Source organism: Ranitomeya variabilis, chromosome 2, assembly GCF_051348905.1.
Source record: "Ranitomeya variabilis isolate aRanVar5 chromosome 2, aRanVar5.hap1, whole genome shotgun sequence".
Classification (NCBI taxonomy): Eukaryota; Metazoa; Chordata; class Amphibia; order Anura; family Dendrobatidae; genus Ranitomeya; species Ranitomeya variabilis.
The window spans coordinates 611870365-611891455 of NC_135233.1; the positions used below are offsets into that span (position 1 = coordinate 611870365).

Sequence of the window (21091 nt, forward strand, 5' to 3'; positions counted from 1 at the left end):
TGAGAGAGGGAGAGCTGCTGAGGCGTCACTCACACTCCTCTCCGAGAGACTCGGCACCCACGGGGGCTGTCACTTAACTCCTTCCTGTCACACACACAGGGCGCTGGGACTGCAGCCCGGAGCAGAGACACGGGGAGGCTGTCACTTAACCCTTCCGTCCCTGCACACAACGGCTGCACACGGACTGGAGGTGACACCACGGTACGTATGCCAGGAGGTGCGCTGCATTCTCAGCAGCCACAGCTATATATATAAGTGCTGGGCACTTCTCGCAGGGAGCTCAGTCCTCTCTGGGTGGTCGGGTATTGTCTCCCCCTGCCCATACACCGTGTTTACCATGCGCACAGTCCGCCATATGAAGTGCATGCTCCTAGGACAAGAGAGGACCCGACTAGCTGACGTCCAGATGTTCCCACATCTCCCTATAGATGAGCATGCCCAGCTCCTGGCCACATAAAGTGCATGCTCCCCATGCAGAGGGTAGCTGTCAGATTAACTGTTCATGGCCCACAGTGTAAGGGGCAGATGCCAGCACCAACAGATGAAGTGGCCTCTGTCACCTTAACTCGTATCTGTGCTGCTACAAAGAGGCAGTGTCTGACAAAGTGTACGCACACATCCGGCTCTGTCTCATTAACTCCTTCAGAGCCCTGTGCAGACAGAACACACATTTATAGGCAGAGGAGACTCTATAGCAGTGCGGTGCTGCCCCCTTTAATCCTACAGATTGGGAGAACCCTATGACACCCACCTATACCTACACTGTGTCTGGGACCATTCTCATGCATGATGCTCTACAATGAGACAGGAATAGGCTGTCACAGCTCCCAGTATCTGCCTGGCTGCCTGCACTGGAAAGTCACAACATTCCCATTACAGACACGCCTTACCTACATTCCCCCCTTTTTTCTTTTTTACATGGAGTTAAGTTCAGGCCACTTCCAGAACCCAGCATGCTGCTGGAGGCCTTATCCTAAAGTATGTGTGATTGCCAAGACCCCAGACCACATGCAGACTCGTCACCCCCCTGCTGACCCCTGAATACCCTCACTTTGTGGCTGTGCACATTCCAGCAAGCAGAAAGCATGCATCAGCTATCAGCACAGAAAGAGGGGGGAAATAAAGAGCTACCAGGACATTGTAAGAACTGCAGCCAGAAAACTTTACTTTCGCCAGACCATTTTTCATAGTGGAAAACAATAAGAAAAAATAAAATGGGGGGGGGGAGAATGAATGTACTTACAAAAAAATGTGTTATTGTTCTCGGGCCAGGCGAGCGGCGATGCTTCTCCACGTCCTCAGATCAACGCATGATTGACAGCGAGCACCTTCCTGTTTCCCAGTGCAATCCCAAAATGGCTCAGTAAGAGGGATCTGGAGGTTCGAGGGAAGCCCTACAAGTTTCTTTCTAGTGCGCATCAAGATTGATCGGTGAGAAACACAACTAGATTCTCTGTTGTCTTTTTGTGTGTGTGTGTCTTTTCTATTAGAATATTACTTGTGATCACAGAAAAGCTCTGGAACATCAGATCCCTTTCTTTTTTTTTAGTATTATGAACTGGATCTTGTAACGCCCTTTTGTTTTCTCAGAGCGGGAGACTTTGATGTCCAGGATCTGATATGTGGGAGCTGTGGATTACATGGATCCAGGTTCACAAGGAGGGAACCCCAGGCAGAAGTACAGAGGATCGATGCGCAGGGAGCTCGATTACGCATTCCTGGCTGGAATCCTGTTCACATCAGAGAGGGATGGACTCTTTCCTAGCACTGTCTTCTCTGAGCCTGGACTGCAAGCTATTGCCAAACACCTTCTTGGCTGCCAATTGCAATTTTTTCCCCCCTTTGTGTGGCTAATAGATATTTCATGACAGCAGCAGCAAATCACAGGCTTCACTCCAAGTCCCAGGCGCCTTGTGCACTCTCTCCAGATCTCCAGCAGATACCAGTAGCTCTGTGCCCTTTACTTTCAGTTTACAGGGAAGAGAGAGGAAAAAAAAAAAGAGCGAGAGGATGAGCTTACAAGATCAAAAAATCTCCTACTGCCCCCATCCTTCAGGACCTGGGATATTTCCAAAAGCCTCCTTCTCTCTGCAGATGTTTCTTCTTCACATGCTGCATTCACAGGCACAACAAGAAGACTGCTTTCCCCACCAACTTGCAGAAATGCTGCTGTTCTCAGGACTTGGAAGTTCTTTCTTTTCTTTTTCTTTTAGATATTCTTTTGATCTTCTTAACTGATGCCCCCCCCAAAAAAAAAAAAAAAATATTGCAGCTTTTTTTCTTCTTCCTGAAATGCTCTGGAAAATGGGGGATTTAAAAGCAAAAGCAAAACAAAAATTGCAGTCACAGGAGAGGATGGTGAGTTGGTAAGATGCTGCTGCTGAATGCCAGAGGTCTGGGGTGCTGCTGTTGAGGGGTGATCAGAGGAGCCAGGGTGTGATCTGCGGAGAGGTAAATGCTTTCCACATCCAGTGTGTTGTCTGTCAGGATTAGGTGATTTTCAAGGAATCGGGATTTTTGCAGCCTAACCTCCTTCTTGCCTCCCTCCCTCTCTCTGTTCTATCTGCTGGTTTGGCATTGCATAGTCTTAGATCCGCCCTAACATCTGTCCGTCTAACCATTGGCTCATCCATCAGTGTCACACTGCTGCACTCTGAGAGCACCACACATCACACACACACAGGCTGCCATTCACTGTGGGACCCTGCACCGCCACACAGCCCAGCCGAGGGGGCTCTCCGCCTGCACACTGCTGCTGCCGCTGCCAAATAGCCTGGATTTACTCTCCTACTAACTTCCCATTCCCCGATACAGACAGGACACCTCGAACCCCACACACCCACCCCCCCATAGTCCACACAAACACCAGTGCTACATTTAATCCCTCTAATTATGGCACTTTATTCTCCATAAAACACATGGACACATAGCCTTGCCCAAGCTGTGTGGATCAAGTTGCAAATGTTTATTATTAGTGAATTTGGATACTAGAAATAACCCAGTAAAGACCATTTTGTCTCAGTTTTTGGTATAAAGAAAAGTATTTGGAGCAATCAAAGATATCGTAATTGTGTAGAGTAAAAGTAAATGACGAGCCATACCCATTGCCTATCGTGTACCGATTTATTTTCATTTACATCTTGAACATTATTACTTTATTTTTGTAAAGTTTCACAACTTCTGTTAATCCTGTTATTTGCCTCGTATAACCCCCTCTGCTACGTTACTTATTAATCACCACATATTACCTAATCCTTTCCTATAGATTATCACTTCCACGTCGGTAAATATCGCCCCCACATACAGTCCAGTAAAGCGCTGTCTGCTCATAGACCGTACTGACAAAAGACCAAGAAAATAAAAGCCATTTTATGATGATGATAATAATAAGGAACATATGTGCATGGTGGAGAGGGAGGGTTGTATTGATTAGATTAATAATCATCCATTTTTTGCTCTCTTTTATTTGAGAGGTGGCAAGGTCAGCACCTGCATTAGACACACAGGACCCTTTATCCTTCTTCAGACCGTTACATTACCCTAAGTATTATAAAGGAAAATCAATAAGCATCCACTTCTGCTGCCTAATCTACAAGAACCTGGACACCCCCCTGATTTACAGGGATCTCACAAGCCCCTAACCTGCATGCCCTCATCCAAGCTGTAAAGCCTAATATGTCAAGAGGTGGGTGGTAAAAGCCATTGAACATTATTATTTTCTCTAGAGTTTCCTTCTGCTTTATTTTTCTTTTTTACTAGGTAAATATGTTGCAGATATATATATATATATATATATATACACATATATATATACACATATATATATATATATATATATATATATATATATAAAATATGCATGTCAAATGCATTTTATTCTATGTATTTGGCCAACAGAGACTACCAGGGTTATTATGTGTACGTTCTATCCTCATTCTCTATTTAAGTTGCATGGATGAAACTTGTGCTGCTTCAGTTAAAAAGTGCAGAATCCTTTTTAATTGTATTACAATGAGTATCGTCCATTTTTATACATTTTACAGACATGTTACAATGCCCATTTGAGGTCTAATCAAAGAGAAGAACTGATCGTTTAATTCCAAAATACAAGCAAATTCTGAATACTTCATTGCTTCAATTTGGTGACGTTATTATAAACTGAAAGCGCTACCAAAATTATCAGCTATTTTTCCCCTTTATTTTGGAGAGAATTTCCTTAAAAGTTAACACGTGTCTTAGCAGCTAAAGTAAAAAAAAAAAAAATAGATGTGTTTGTAAGACAATGAAGCAATTAACAATGGCTGCGACAACGTAAGCAAAGAGACTAAATTTTGACTTCTCCTGCAGAGAGTGGCTCACCAAATAATTAGGAAGATGACGTGGACCCGGACGGTGGCAGCATGTTTGATGGGGCAGGGAGGAAATAATTGTACAGAGAGGTAACTAGGAACTCCACTCTGCAAGCATTGTAGTTGCAGGATCGTTCTATATATTAAAGGTAATTTTCTATCATTTTGTAAGTTTTCTTTTCTTGCAGACACTCGATAGAATTGTTGCTGCAGATGTAGAATGGGAATTATCAATAATAATATTAATATCCATCCTTCCGGATTTTCCCTTTAATATGAATGACTGATCTTAGCAGACACCTCGCTGTTGGAATAGGAGCAGAGAGTGAATAATTGTCGTGATATTTTGCATCCTTATTACTGAAGGACATACAGCTTATTTCTATCTTCTCGGCGTTGTGCATTTTGCTCATAGAATGTGTATAGATATGCCACTACAACTTCTTCCCCGCTCTTTTCTTTTAGCTGATCCTCAGCTAATTCAGATAAAACCTAATACTTTATAAACCTCCTTATGATAACCTGAACAGACCAGCACAATTAGAGAGATTTCCAGCCCGAAATCGAATCACTGTCCTATACAGAAGAAGCAGAAGTTCTTCTTAATCTCTCTGTGTGCGAGCTTTAAGCAGCAAAGTTTCCAAAACAAAAATATCTATAAATGAAGATGTGATGTGAATCTTCGCTACGGTGATGTGATGTACATCAATCCGTATATCATTTACCTTCCTCGAAATCAAACACGTTATCAGGAACGCTCTCCTAAATCAGTTACGTTAAAATTGCTAATACTATAGGAAAATCACGAGTGCACCGTGACCTGTCGTGGGGACGTATCGCAGGGATGATGATTATGACCCAGAGGTTAAACTGATATTATTGAAAACGTCTTGAAAAGGAGGCAAAATTTCACCCAATATGGATTTATTTAGTCTATATGAGCAGAGAATTGATAGATCAGCAACTATTTATACGATAGATGCTGATAATGATTGATACTGAAGATACTAGAGATAGTAAGAAATATGAATCGATATTGATATGAGATAGGTGACAAAGATGGACATATAGATAGAAGATAGAGGATGTTGCAGTATGACAATATATAGATACACAGTAGGTGGTAGAATTAGATCCATCATAATAATGAGGTTTCCCAGTAATGCTCTTATTTAAAGTGCTGAGAATGTATTCAGAGATGCAGATGTTCCCATTTTATCTTATACTTATTGATGTCTTCTGCAGTGCCGTCCACAGAACATTTTTCCCTATTCCCCGCAGCTAGCCTATACCGCAGCGCTGTACACAGTCATCAGTCGTGTGTGTGAGAGAGAAGAGTAAATGAAGAGGTTGTATTATAGTATCATGTGTGCGATTGTGTGAAATGTAAAAGTCCAGCCTGGGACGGGCAGAAGACATCATCATCCGGTCATTAGTGGCCTCCTTATTGAGCCTTCTGTAATTGCAATTTGACTATAGACAGACGCTGGAGACCATGTGAGGCTTGTGCAAACTTCCCTCCCCACGATTTATAGAGACACCGACACTTCCGAGGAGGGACGTGCTAGAATACAGAAGGTGTTATAGAAAAAAAAAACTGCACGGCCTGTCATTAATGCAGAAAATATTTCTGATAAAAGATCATTAGCCGACCTGGATGACCTCCGCATGATTAATGGCTGTAGAGAAATGCTCCTGACACCTAGAAATAATTAGCAATCATGATGGACAGTTGTCTCGCTCACAATAGTAGGATGCAAGTGCAAAATCTTTGTAACATGTGAATGATAATAATATTAAAATATATAGATAGAAAATCTCCCAGACCTCTCTATGAGGCCAGTGTCCTGCTTCTGCTTCTATCCCAAATCATAGCACCAATAAAGCAGTCATCAATCAGCACGGTAATGAGCAGATTAATTAGCAACAGTTCTGTCTCCTCCTCCTGGTAAAGTTCTGGGATCTGGAGGAGGAGGAGGAGGAGTAATTGGCGGAGTGCTGTGTACACATTATCATGGGTCTTATGGAATGTGAAGCACTTTTATGGCCGTTCTTAGATCGAGCTTTTATAGATTTATAGTCATTTATATTGACTTCTTGTTCACTTTTTTTAATTTTATTTGGGGGATTAATGCCACATAAACCTTACAGATAGCATGTTTAGAAATGACAAGGTGGTAGGCAGAGGAGTATTCTGTATAGATCAAGACTTGGTTTGCCAATCAGAAGCCATAGGATCTTGAGCAGATCCCATCTTTACAATAAGGATAGTAATGTCTGCCACTGAAAATCTGCTCCATACACCCGAATAGGGTAATATCTGCAGAATGTGGGTGCGTACTCTATGCAAGTGCATGGGACAACTGGCAGAAGTTTCTGGAAGACCTGCGCTGTATGCGGTTATCACTTCCTGTCTTCGTAATCACACATAATAAAGAAAATAATTCTCTTCTGGGGGTGAAAGGCGACTTTAAGTTATTTTCTTGTTAGTAGCTTTACAGTCCTTGGCCCAGAATTGTCCATGTGGGCAATGCAAAAGTGAAATGTCCAGTATCTTGTCACTTTGTATGTGCTCGGACCTGTGAGATATATGGTCGATGTGAGCAATCAGTAGATCTGGAATCTAGCCTATAACATAAAATCCTCCCTATATTATTCAGGATGGATTGGATCCACAGTAACCCTGACACGTCAGACCAGAGGTCCCAAGTCATGTTATCCACACAAGGCTAGAAGTCCAAAAGTAAAAAAAAAAATATCCTGCAGGGAGCCAGGAATTGCTAGCTTCCTCCTCTACATCAGCAAGGTATGATCAGCCATAAGAAACATTCTCATTTCACAACAAACACTAAATATTGTGATTCCTTTTTTTTTTCCCTGACTCTGAATAAATGATATTTACTTGTAATTAAAACTTTGTTTATTCACAACACGCTTATACTGAAAATTGGCTAAACTGTCGCTGCCACAATTATGTGTGCAAATTTTCTATTTTTATTTATTCCGGTAATTACGTCTACGTATATGTACATATGAATGTATGCGACTGCTTACTGCTTATAAAAATAAAAAAAACACAATTCTAAAGTGAAAGAAGCGGAAGAGTTTGCTCCTAAGTGTCTCCCTCCGGCCTCTTAAATTCATATTATACAAAGGGTTTAAGTCCTGGCTAAGTCTCGCTCGAATGTAAATTGTTTTGTTAAGTAAAAATTTGCACAGCAGCAAAGTTTGTTTAGTTAATTCGCTCTGGATTTTTTCCCTCCTCTTCGTTTTTTTGTAACAATCCAGATGCAGTCTGTAAATTCTCCAATTTCGACATACTGCGGACCCTGAACGGTGTGAATGGGAGGCAGAATCAGACCGGACTTACACAACTTCTTGTAAAGTTTACAATCTGACCACTGCAGGTAAAAAAAAAAAGAAGCAGGGGGCATGAGACTACTTCTGTGACTGTATAGAACTACAAGTGCCAGCTGCCGGGATATATTATGCTGGTCACCAAAGCAGGAAGGCCTTTTTAACCATTTTCCTGCCATGATATTTACTTGGTGATTTCATTAGTAATTTATTTGGTCAATCAAAATCCATTAATGCAAAACCTGTAAGATTTTTTTTTTGTTCTGAGACGAATCTCTAATCAAGAGATATTTTATCATTTTAGGAAATAAAGAAAAAACAACTTCACTGATTTTCTTTAGGTAAAATAACGTCAAATGTAGCAAAGTCCTTCTATGTATTATATGATACAGGGGAAAAAAAGGAAATACATAAACACATACACATGTACCTGTGTCTGAAAGTCAAACTTCCCTTATAAAAACTTCCAAGGTCACTCAAGGTCAAAACTGCCTTAAGATTCATTTCATTGCAGATCTTTGGGCAAAACTCTAATAAAATGTTTTTTTACAAATTTCCACACTTTAAGGAATTGTCCAGGAGACGATCCCCTACCTTTTAATATTAATAAATTCCATTTGCAGTTTTTTTTTTTAGAACGCTTGAATCTGATACAGATAGATGCTTATTACATAGAGATAACATTATAATTAATTTACAGGGCATAATTAATATTAATGACTGCCATTAGCTGCTGCTCCCTAAATGTTACCCCTATGTCTATGGCCAAATGACTACTTTTATATAAAATGTACATTCCTGGTGAATTCGGCAGCGCGTATCGGTGAAAAGCGAAGGGTTAACGCTGGTATCAATCGACGATGACGACTGGTCAATGGAACTCAAAAGTGAAAGATTTAGATGCAATTAACACCCTGTAACACTACAATGGCCTTATGAGTGCAGCAATCCGGGTGTTTGATGTCCATCCTCTCAAATTATCGTCCAAATGTGAGGGGGGCTGGGGGAGTCAGACGCCGAGCTATCTCAGTACTGATGATGCAGAACACAGAGGCATAATTAAACGGCTTAATTGGCAGCTTTACTTTTGTGTAAACTTACCAACTAGTCTGTAATACGCTAATGATATCGATTGCTGATCGCTAATGGAAGCATTAGATCGCAAGAAAGCGTCGCTTAATTACCTGACTGTACCGTGAATCTTCCCAATGGGTCCCTCGCACAATGGCTGGGCAGATCGGACCGCACTAAACGGGAGAAAAATATATATATATGTAGTAACACTCACTTGCTCTGTACTAAGAACATTCCTTCACACCGTACAGCTGCAGGGGGAACACAAGTTCCAGCATTGCTTCCGATCTCCCGAAGCTACCGTATTTCAATTATTCGCTAATTAACTTAATTACCTTATTGTAATGTTAACGTTTATTTCGACTGCATTCGGCAAAGAAATAATAAAAAAAAGTGAAAAAAAAGGCAGGAATATTGTATATAATAGAAGATAATAATCATCGTTCAGCGTTAGAATAAAACCAAATCCACATGGAATCGCCGGATTATTATGCAGATAGAAGATAAATGTTTTTTAAGCGTGATTTAATTGCCAGGGAGATCCACCTGACTTGTGTGCTTTTTTTTTTTTTCTATTAAGAATTAATCATATTTGTTGTCTCTAATAAAATATTTAAATGATATAATTACAATCAAGCAATGCATATTGCGCCCCCCTCCCGGAAATAATAAATTGTCTATGATGCGAGATGGGTCCTCCAAGGCAGGTGTCTCAACGAACCCATAACAGCGATTTCACATATAGTCAGAAGCCAATGAGGACGGGCCGTGTACATAATAAATTGCAATAAATTATTCATCCTGTGTCTTCATTTAAATAAGGTCGTGGCAGACGAGAACACATTATTCTTTATTGGTCACCTGCTACATAAGTATCTATTCCCGACACTGTGGGAACGAACAGAAAAAAAAAAAAATACACGGTACGTTATCGTACATCGCAGTCCTCGCTTACAAGGGGCTCTTGTTTTTAGAATATTTCTTTTTTTTTATAATTACCCATTTCTCAGCTTATGTGTCACCCTTTTTTTGGCCTCTTATTAATTCCCGTCTTATTTCTCCGCACACATTGCATCATGATACTCAAAAGTGCAATAATCTGGGATGCGCTTAACAGGAAAATAATATCTATATATTTATTTTTATTTGATTGTTTTGAAGCGTATTTATCTAATTTCCTCAATTTAACCATAAAAATGTAATGACTGCTGGAAAAAAAAAAAAGTAATGTAAAAAAATCAGATAAAACTGAATGATTGCCCTGCAAGTAACTGGAAAAAAAAGACCTCTGCAGGGTTATATATTAGCTGGGAGCCGTCGTTTAATGCTCCTATATTTTAGCCCTTGCTATGTATTAAAGTGTATTCAGCTTATTGATCTCCTCCATAGATGGAAGCATGTACACTGGCAGACATTGAACCCATTAATACACCTAAAATAATTGCAATACATACATGTATGTATATATATATATATATATATATATATATATATATATATATATATATATATATATATATATATATATATATATATATTATTTCTTTATTTATTTAAATATATATCTATATTACACACACTAATTTTTTAGGCGTAGTAATACCACACCCCATATGTATTTATATATTGTGTAGTTCATGTGTTATATAGATTTATTGTAACCTGACTAAACCCAAACTATAGTAAACATTAATAAAAAAAAAATTAATACAACTACTAATTAATTAGTAGGTAATACTCATATTTAATAAAAAATTCTCACCTGTAAAAAAAAAAACGTAAGCTTCATTTTGATAAACAATTACAAAAAAAGGAGACTTTTTGATGAAGTCTGCTGCTTAATTGTAATGGGCCATGCAACACTGCCCGGGCCCCTTCTCTATAGATGTTATGTTAATTAACATGGCCTTTAATAAGTACACAAAGGGGCAGCAATGCTCATTTAACAAGGCTTTTCAGCAGCACCCTTCTATGGCTAACCTCGTTACCCCGGCAGTAAAAGTACAATAAAATAACATAATGAACACACTGGGATTCAAAGGGTTAATACTGACCTCCATGACATTTTTAGGGGTTTTTGCTATTGATAATGACACGTTACCACATTATTGTACATCCCGTGACCACAGGTAGAAGGGGGGATACGTAAGACTTGCAGATTAGGGGGTAAATGACGCAAAGTTTTACGCTGCCGGGCACCAAATTTCCTCCATTTTCAATAGTAACGCGCCATCAGAAGGCCCACACCATGTCCGACTGTTGCAGCTGCAGCAAATTGTACCCTTCATTTTGTGATATTACATACTATACGCATGTCTACTAAATTTTCCGTAATTTTTAGTACATAAAAAAAACCAACTGATTCCTCAGGTCAATCACAATCTGATGTAGCGGAGAGATAGTTTCCATTCTGCACTCTGACAAATCTGAGGATAAAGTACAAAAGAAATATATCTGTTATATACTTCTCTAATAACCAGACAGCCTAAAAAATTGCATCAAGGGGCACATAAAAGAGCGGCGCTGTTTGACTGCACAATCCGATACTGTTAGTATGGTATCCGAAAAACTTGATTTACCGGTCACTTTTGCAGACCCCCCAGATCATCACAGGGTGGCGCATCACAGGTGTGAAATTGGTCATCACATATGAACATGCTTCCTCGTAGAACAGTTAAACGTGGAAGGTTTTCATCATCGTAAAAAAAAAAGCAACATGGCCTAAAGATGGTTTCAGACAGGCTTGTTGCAGCAAGATTTACCTGCCTCGATTGCAAAGTCAAGACCCAGATCCCCCAGGGATCTACTGAGCTGAGCTCAGATCATTGGGTGGTGAGCTATGGGTGTCATGGCTGTACGGCTACGTCCCCACGATGCGCTTTTAGTGCATTTTTTATGTTTTTGATTATATAAATTACTTTTTTTTTTAACATGTGTTTTTATCGCTGCGATTTTTGTCTCATGCTTTAAAAAAAGTTGCTTTATTTTTGATACGTCCTGTTTTTTTGCTGCGTCAAAACTTTATTGATATACTTTGCTGCGGATTACATGCGTTTTTTATGCTTTTCCGCTGCAGAAACACACTAAAAACGCATGTGCAATTTGTTGCTGTGGATTTTCCGCATCTAATACATGTTTAGGGGTAAAATCCGTGCAGAAAACGCGGCGTACCAGCACAAGCACAAGAAATTGACATGCTGCGGACTTAAATAAGGCACCGCAGGTCAGATTACGGAGCGTCAAAAAGAAGCACAGAGGGCAGGAGATTTGTGTACATCCCTTTCACTTTGCTAGATCTGTAGGACGCTACGTTTTTGAGGCAGGAAAGCTCATCGTGGGCACGAACACGTACTGTATAGAGGAGTTGTGTTTAACCGGTCATAAAATAACAGAAGGATTACCTGCAGCTTGAAAAATCAAGAAAAGCATGCAGGATGACAAACTTAGCTCTGCTGTATCTGTACATGTGCATAGCTCACAATGGCAATATTTGTGTCATTGTTTATTCGGCAAATGTCGTTAATAAAGGGATCGTAGCAAATAATAATAAAGGACAATGCGCCATGTTATATGGAGGGTTTATGGTATGTGAGCAGGACTGATATCACTAATCACAAAGCTGCCAGGTAGTGGAGGAGTAAAACTTGACTGGGAAGGCAGATTCCAAACCAAGTGTTGTACCGGCTGTGACCACTAGTGGAAGACTAAACACCGGAGACGAGGGAAGAATGCACATAAACCGAGGCATAGTCATCTCTCCTAGCCAAAAGTCCAGAGACTGAGCACACGTCGTGCTATTGTAAACTGATCGGCGTGCACGGTGTATGCACTCCAGGGTCTTCCTGAGCTCCACACAGGATGACATTACACAAAAGCTGACAAGTTCTGGAGCTCTGGAAGGACTGAAGGTCCCAGCAAACCTCAAGACAACCCCATCTAATAATAATTAACAAATAATCAGCTGACGTTTGGTGACTTTCATTAAAAGGTGAGAAGAGCTGAAGACGGCGACTGGTAAGTATATTACTAGGGGGAAAGGAACATGGATTAGTGATACCACTACAGCAGTGAAACAGAGTGGTGCTTCAATACCAAAAATGCGGAGGGGCTGATAGGTGTTGTAAAGTAATCAATAGTGATTCCAGCAGAAAATTAAAAAACTATGTATTTTTTGAATCAATGTAGACCCCCTAATGCTGCTGGGTGCCTGCTCGGTACAGAATCCTTCCCCCTCTGGCAGCCAATTTTTTAGTCACTTAATACTTCCATTGTAGGAGTCTCCTCATCTATGCTGCCATATACTGCAGAGGTATTCCAAAGTAAAGAAAAGAGTAGAAGTGCACTCACCGGTCCAAGTTGCAAAAAAAGTCCTTTTATTGATACATGTGCAGGTACATAGGGAGGACGTGGAATAGAAGGACGACGGCTGTTTCACGCTGTTGCGCTTCAACGGGTCCTAATTAGAACCAACTTGGACCGGTGAGTGCACTTCTACTCTTTTCTTTACTTTGGAATATTATGGACTTTCAGATTGTCCACCCGTGTGTCCACCTGCAGGCTCTTAAGACACAGCAGCTTGAATCAAAGTGGTGGTGACGGAAGCATTTAGTAGCAGTGCCATGTGTCCTCTTTTGCATTTGCATATACTGCAGAGAATCTGCTCCTTACCTGACAAGCAGGCAGAAAGATGTTCCTATTGTCAGTTCTGCAGAGAACAGAGGATAATTATGGAAAGACATGACTGTGGGAAGAGTGACTGAGCATGTGTGTCCACCAGCACTCAGCTTATTAGATGGGGGTCACAGAGCATGTGTGACCACAAGCACTTAGCTTGTTAACACTAGAAGTCCCAGACATTTCGAGTTCTCTGGGTTACAAAGGTAGAAATGTTAAATGACCCCTATCTGGGACTTCTAGTGTTAAATGGGTGTGACTGAGCATGTGTGTCCAAAAACATTCAGCTCATTAGAAAGAGGTGACTGAGCATGTGTGACCACCAGCACTCAGGTCATTAGATGGAGGCGACTGAGCATGTGTGCCCACCAGCACTCAGGTCATTAGAAGGAGGTGACTGAGAATGTGTGACCACAAGCACTCAGCTCATTAGATGGAGGTGACTGAGCATGTGTGACCACCAGCACTCAGGTCATTAATGGAGGTGACTGAGCATGTGTGACCACCAGCACTCAGGTCATTAGATGGAGGTGACTGAGCATGTGTGACCACCAGCACTCAGGTCATTAGATGGAGGTGACTGAGCATGTGTGACCCCCAGCACTCAGGTCATTAGATGGAGGTGACTGAGCATGTGTGCCCACCAGCACTCAGGTCATTAGATGGAGGTGACTGAGCATGTGTGACCACAAGCACTCAGCTCATTAGATGGAGGTGACTGAGCATGTGTGACCACCAGCACTCAGGTCATTAATGGAGGTGACTGAACATGTGTGACCCCCCAGCACTCAGCTCAATAGATGGAGGTGACTGAGCATGTGTGACCACCAGCACTTAGCTCATTAGATGGAGGTGACTGATAGTGTGACCATTAGCTCTTGGTTCATTAGGTTGGAGCAACTGAGCGTGTGTGTCTACTACCATTCAGCTTGTTAGGTGGATGCAACTAAGCGCATGTCCATCAGCACTCAGCTCATTAGATGGAGGTCATTGAGCATGTGTGACCACAAGCACACAGCTTGTTAAATGGATGTGACTGAGCTTATGTGTCCACCAACACTCAACTCATTAGGTGGAGGTGACTGATTGTGTGTGTCTACCAGCACTCAGCTCTTCAAACGGGTTGTCCGGTTGAAAATCATAAGTCTACAGTCACTTTGTGTGACTGCAGACTTTTGAATTTTCTAGCGCATGCACTGTGCGCTGCATGGATTCGCCGGATTCTGAGCCGGGACCGACAGGTACATATGCGTTATGTATACTTTCGGGCAGAACCTGACTAGTGGGCGCAGCTTTGCTCCATACACTTCTATTGAGCAAGTCCGCGCCCAATAGTAGGCCGTGTCACTAGACGGGGCGTGGCCTCACTCCATACAAGAGTATGGCACGAGGATGTGCCTACCAGTCCGATTCTGCTCTGCAGTATGCATACACACACGCTGGTCCCAGCTCAGAAACCGATGAATCCCTGCAGATCACAGTGCATGCGTTGTGGCGATTCATTGTGGCGAGTCACTCTGTGTGACTGTAGGCTTATCATTTTGGACTGGACAACCCCTTTAAGTGGACAATGAACAGTAGGTGGCACCATACTATGTAAGTAAAATGTCACAACTGTTCCCATTCCAAAAGGCAAACATTTTTCATTTTTATGAGCTATACAATGAATGCAATATGTAACAGTGAGAAAACCGCTTTAAAAAAGTAACTAAAAGCAAACCAATTTGTAAACGAACTACAAGACTCAGCACAAGAAGCCAGATAGACACAGATTACAATGGAACATTTGATCATCTCATGAGGTAGATTTCTGCCGTTTTGACAACAAAGGGGTTATTCAACAGCAAGTAAGTTATTGTTTTCCAAACGTAAAATAAATTAATTTACGCATATACTTTACATTTATAAACTACACGGATTGTCTGTACAGCTGGTGCAAGTAGATTTGCAGGACCCAGTCCGGGGGAACATGTCAATTTGTGGTCACTGGACAGGAGCTCTGATAACCGAATATTATCTGACAGCATCGGGGGCTCATCTTTTGTCTAGCCAGCGTGGCGCAACATCTCAGGATTGTCATGCCACAACGATGGCATTGCACCAGGCTGGATAATCAAAAGAACCATGGATGCTGGGAGGCAGTTCTCAGGGCTTCCAGCCAGTGGCCACCCATTACCAATGTGGCTGTTGAATCGGTTCCTGCAAATCGATCTGCCCCATCTCTAATTGTCTGATTTCCAACTACATCAGCGTGATAGTGGAAGTGTCTCTGACTTTTATAAAGGGACAGGAAGTCGGGCTCCATTAATATGCTAAGCCAGCCCCCTATCCTGTCTGAATTAGATGGCTTAGCAAATAAAATGAGCCAGACAGACAGCCAGCCCTCTAACATATGTCACTTACACACAGAGAGCTCCCTGGCTGTGGTGGAAAGTTTACAGAAAGAGAAATGGTCCACTATCAGGACCAAGCAGACAGGGATACAAATTGGACCACAAATGCATTTTAGCAAATTAAAACTCTATTATTGAGCTAATTTATATCACATTCCAAAAACAAATATTGAAGTTCTTCTGGCGTTGAACAAATAACTTGCTCATCTCCAAAACACTGCAAAATCACAATACATTTGGACTGCTGGGAGAATATTGCTACGGAGAAGAAATTAGTATTGCATGGCGAATAAGCCTCCTTACCTTGACAAGCCAGCTGGTATGTCACTCTCCACAAGGACAAACGTTACCCCTTAGACCCCAGTCCAGAGCCTCTCACCTAGCCAAATCAGTTCTCATGCTTCGCACTGACGAGGGCCAACAGCCCGAAACACCGTGTCTGCGAATTGACATACTGATTTGGCTTTTATCCTAAGTCATATTGCACGACTCGTTAAAGAGTTGATTGTGACTTGTAGGATCGCTACTTCCTACAGGTGGCGCTATAGAGTTTAAGTCCTCTTTTTCTCTGAAGAGGCAATTTGCATATTACATTTCCCAGAGGAGCATTGCACGGCGAATAAGCCTCCTTACCTTGACAAGCCAGCTGGTATGTCACTCTCCATAAGGAGAAACCTTAGACCTCAGTCCAGACCAACAGGTGGCTCTATAGAGTTCAAGTCCTCTTTTTCTCTGAAGAGGCAATTTGCACATTGAATATTAGTCACTAAGATAGAGATGTTCACTAAGAAAATGGGAAATATGCTATGTTTGGTCATCTTCTGGCTATATTAAAGTCTATCAGCGCTCTAACAGGCAAGTACTGACAAGTTCTGACTCAAGATCATTAAAATAAAATCTAAAAAACTAAAACCTTATTTCAATTTTAAAAAAATAAAAGGACACTATAGATAGAAGAGACATCTAACAGACTCATCCAGTAAATAGGGAAATCTATCAGAATGAAGTTAATATATTTACCTTGTTCTAGTCGTCGAAAAACAAAGTCCGGCCGTTGTCACCCGGTAGTTCAAACTTATGGCAGCACCACAATGATAGCAAGTAAAGTGTTAATGTTGTCGACGGCCAGTTCAGACGCTCTCATCTCCTCTGCTCATTAATACCAGTTAGTTATGTGCAACATTTTACCTCTGGCATCATATTTATCATGCAAAATCTCCGGAAAAGTTTACAAAGCGGCTGGTTTTTATGCAATTATCATAGCTAATTTGATCAGCATAGAATATCTTGGAGATATCATGGCAAAAACAGATCTGAGAGCACCAGGTTTTACCCTTCTACCTCCCTACTAAATGCCCTGAGCTGCTAAGAAACTTAGCTTCTAAATGAAAAAAATACATACACAGAATAATTATAATATTTCATATAATTAGCTCCACTATAAGCATCAATCCTTAACAATAGTTACTATCTGAAACATATAGCATTTTATATGGGCAGCTCTGTGGTTATCACCACTGCTTTGTAGCATAGGGGGGCAAGGGTAAAATCCACATAAAATCTTGGGGTTTATATGTTGTCCGCGTGTTTGCGTGAGATTCCTCCCATTTTCCAAAAACAAACTGATAGTATTATTGGCTTCCTACAAAAATATCTGACATCAGGAAATTAGATTGCGAGTTTTCTTGGCCACAGGGACTGATAAGACTAGAGGAACTGCTGATGAATAAGCAACCTGAAAAATAAAGCAAAAATAATTCTATATTGTAAATTAAAAAATAATATTTCTATAGGAAATTGAGACTAAAAATGTATTTCTTAAAAGAAAAATAATTTTTTTTTAATGGATGATATATAATTAATTTTGCTTTATTTGTCACTTTATTTGCTTTATTCAGCACTGAAGTGGTATGAAACACTTACTAGAAAGAAGCAACATCTGTTTGTGTATCCCTCTACCTCTCATTCACTCCACTATATAGGCTTCTACATACAGCATGTAACCTGATTAGTCAGTAAACTGAAAATTCTTTGCATCTCCCAAGACAGATTTTTTCAGTTTAGGAAGTAGAGGGAGAAGAACTGGACATTTTGTTTCCTCTAATACGATTAATTGCAAAATTTGTTATATTCACTTGCACCATAGAGTTTCTCAAAACTTTGCTGACGACCATTTAACATAAAAGGGTGCCATGAAAAATGTATCGCTACCGTGCACTGTGTTTTACTTTTATAAATTTAGTTTAGTTATGTAATTAATAAATATTATTATTTTGACTGAAAAGCCTTTGCTCATATATATATACAGTACAGACCAAAAGTTTGGACACATCTTCTCATTTAAAGACTTTTCTGTATTTTCATGACTATGAAAACTGTACATTCACACTGAAGGCATCAAAACTATGAATTAACACGTGTGGAATTATATACTTAACAAAAAAAGTGGGAAACAACTGAAAATATGTCTTATATTCTAGGTTCTTCAAAGTAGCCACCTTTTGCTTTGATGACTGCTTTGCACACTCTTGGCATTCTCTTGATGAGCTTCAAGAGGTAGTCTCCGGGAATGGTCTTCCAACAATCTTGAAGGAGTTCCCAGAGATGCTTAGCACTTGTTGGCCCTTTTGCCTTCACTCTGCAGTCCAGCTGACCCCAAACCATCTCGATTCACGTCTGGTGACTGTGGAGGCCAGGTTATCTAGCGTAGCACCCCATCACTCTCCTTCTTGGTCAAATAGCCCTTACACAGCCTGGAGGTGTGATTATGGTCATTGTCCTGTTGAAAAATAAATGATGGTCCAACTAAACGCAAACCGGATGGAATAGCATGCCGCTGCAAGATGCTGTGGTAGCCATGCTGATTCAGTATGCCTTCAATTTTGAATAAATCCCCAACAGTGTCACCAGCAAAGCACCCCCACACCATCACACCTCCTCCTCCATACTTCACGGTGGGAACCAGGCATGTAGAGTCCATCCGTTCACCTTTTCTGCGCACAAAGACACGGTGGTTGGAACCAAAGATCTCAAATTTGGACTCATCAAACCAAAGCACAGATTTCCACTGGTCTAATGTCCATTCCTTGTGTTCTTTAGCCTAAACAGGTCTCTTCTGCTTGTTGCCTGTCCTTAGCAATGGTTTTCTAGCAGCTATTTTACCATAAAGGCCTGCTGTACAAAGTCTCCTCTTAACAGTTGTTGTAGAGATGTGTCTGCTGCTAGAACTCTGTGTGGCATTGACCTTGTCTCTAATCTGAGCTGCTGTTAACCTGCAATTTCTGAGGCTGGTGACTCGGATAAACTTATCCCCAGAAGCAGAGGTGACTCTTGGTCTTCCTTTCCTGGAGCGGTCCTCATGTGAGCCAGTTTCTTTGTAGCACTTGATGGTTTTTGCCACTGCACTTGGGGACACTTTCAAAGTTTTCCCAATTTTTCGGACTGACTGACCTTCATTTCTTAAAGTAATGATAGCCACTCGTTTTTCTTTACTTAGCTGCTTTTTTCTTGCCATAATACAAATTCTAACAGTCTATTCAGTAGGACTATCAGCTGTGTATCAACCAGACTTCTGCACAACACAACTGATGGTCCCAACCCCATTTATAAGGCAAGAAATCCCACTTATTAAACCTGACAGGGCACACCTGTGAAGTGAAAACCATTCCCGGTGACTACCTCTTGAAGCTCATCAAGAGAATGCCAAGAGTGTGCAAAGCAGTCATCAAAGCAAAAGGTGGCTACTTTGAAGAACCTAGAATATAAGACATATTTTCAGTTGTTTTACACTTTTTTGTTAAGTATATAATTCCACATGTGTAAATTTATAGTTTTGATGCCTTCAGTGTGAATGTACAATTTTCACAGTCATGAAAATAGAAAAAAATCTTTAAATGAAAAGGTGTGTCCAAACTTTTGGTCTGTATTGTATACCGAGCAAAAAACAGCAAAAGCTGCGAAGCAAAGTATTTACAGAGCTGCTTGTCCTTTAGTGTCAAAATCTTGTATATAATTATTGCAAGAATCATTTTCCTTTAAAAGAAAACAAAAATCCCTGCCACAATACCCAAGTCTTCCTTATCGCTTGGATGTCTAGGGTTCTTATGGCCAACACTGCTGAGTAAACCTGAGTATATTGGAAGACTTTTCAGTGATTTTTTTTTTTTTCACCCAGATGAAAAGCTCTTTTAAGTCGTTCAGGTAGAGGAGGACTGGGAGTGAATGAGTGTTCTGTAGTGAATCACAAGTCTCTCATTTGTAACTGGATATATTTTGAATGAACTCTACTCCCCACTTGACAAACACTTAAATCAATGAACAACACTATGTAATTGCCAAGTTGGCTGATTACAAAGGCTGAGGCTCGGGCTGTACAGCTCTGTGGTGGAGTTACTAGGCTTTTTTTCATGAGAGAGAGATCTGTTCTCTGGTTTGGCTTTCTGTTTTGTTTTTTTTCTTCTTTTCCAGTTTCAGTGACAAGCTTCTCGGTTTCATTAAAAGCAAAAAGTTTTATAAAGAAAACAATAAAGGACGTCAAATGTTTCAAGCCAGGATTTGCACGGACGATAGGTGTTCCTAAAAAATTACTTCTACATCAAATAAAAAAATAAATCGTATAAAATGTTGTGTGTGAATACAATAAACTTTTACTTCTTTCCTGTCTGACGAGCCTGTGTTGTGATTTGTTTCGTTTGGGTTGGAATTGTTTCATAATCGTTTCACGCTGTATTGTACTGCATTACAGGACGGACAGATTTGACGAACAACAGGGTATAAAGTCTATAGAGAAACAGGGCAATGTATACGTATTTCTACAGGTCATGCAATAACACTAGTGGGGTATGTGAGAGCCGTGAACCCCGTCACCCACAGCGGATCCCAAATAAAAAGAAGTATCCAAATTCCTTGGTCATCAAACTCACGAAAAGAAACACTTCCCCCATAATTGCCTCTCACTTTGCCAAGAAGTACCCCGCTCAGTTCTGACAAGGCTCTGTACAGATGGGTGCTTTTTTTTTTTTTTAAAGAGAAGACTTTGATTTGACTAAAAATCCTAAGTCATATGGCAAAGCTCATTAAAGGGTCGGACACTGACATATAGCTTTCCAATAGGGTGGAATACAGATCCAGCTTTTTTCTCCTGAAAAACTATAAATTCGCAATCCCCCAAACAGGAATTAAACTTAGAGAGTATTTAGGAAAATGCACTGTCAATTATCTATATAACTATATCATCTTACATAT

At 40.6% G+C, this 21091-nt stretch overlaps 1 protein-coding gene and 1 long non-coding RNA gene across 12 annotated transcripts in view; one reads left to right on the top strand and one right to left on the bottom strand.

Moving 5' to 3' along the window:
* TSHZ3 (teashirt zinc finger homeobox 3) overlaps positions 1-21091 on the bottom strand; it is a 167311-nt gene that overhangs the window by 87516 nt on the left and 58704 nt on the right. The window contains exon 2 of one of the 9 annotated variants that reach the window (XM_077288731.1): positions 16481-16579. The exons of 3 other annotated variants lie outside the window; for them this stretch is intronic. Coding sequence is in view for 1 of the 6 variants with exons in the window: in XM_077288725.1 (XP_077144840.1) it covers positions 337-366 (30 nt within the window). In the remaining 5 variants the exon portion in view is untranslated. Of the gene's footprint in view, positions 1-33; positions 177-336; positions 510-1243; positions 1379-16150; positions 16172-16480; positions 16580-21091 lie in introns of those variants that run through there. 5 more of the 9 variants (XM_077288733.1, XM_077288729.1, XM_077288732.1 and 2 more) reach the window with 5 other exon arrangements.
* On the top strand, positions 85-20512 carry LOC143807317 (uncharacterized). Of its 3 annotated transcripts, none has more exons than XR_013221695.1 (7): positions 85-201; positions 1273-1431; positions 1591-2451; positions 4348-4498; positions 7010-7155; positions 7638-7756; positions 20315-20512. It is a non-coding gene; the product is annotated as an uncharacterized LOC143807317 (long non-coding RNA). The 3 variants fall into 3 exon arrangements; XR_013221694.1 differs by lacking the exon at positions 20315-20512 and adding an exon at positions 12407-13079; XR_013221693.1 differs by lacking the exon at positions 20315-20512 and having other exon boundaries at positions 7638-10185.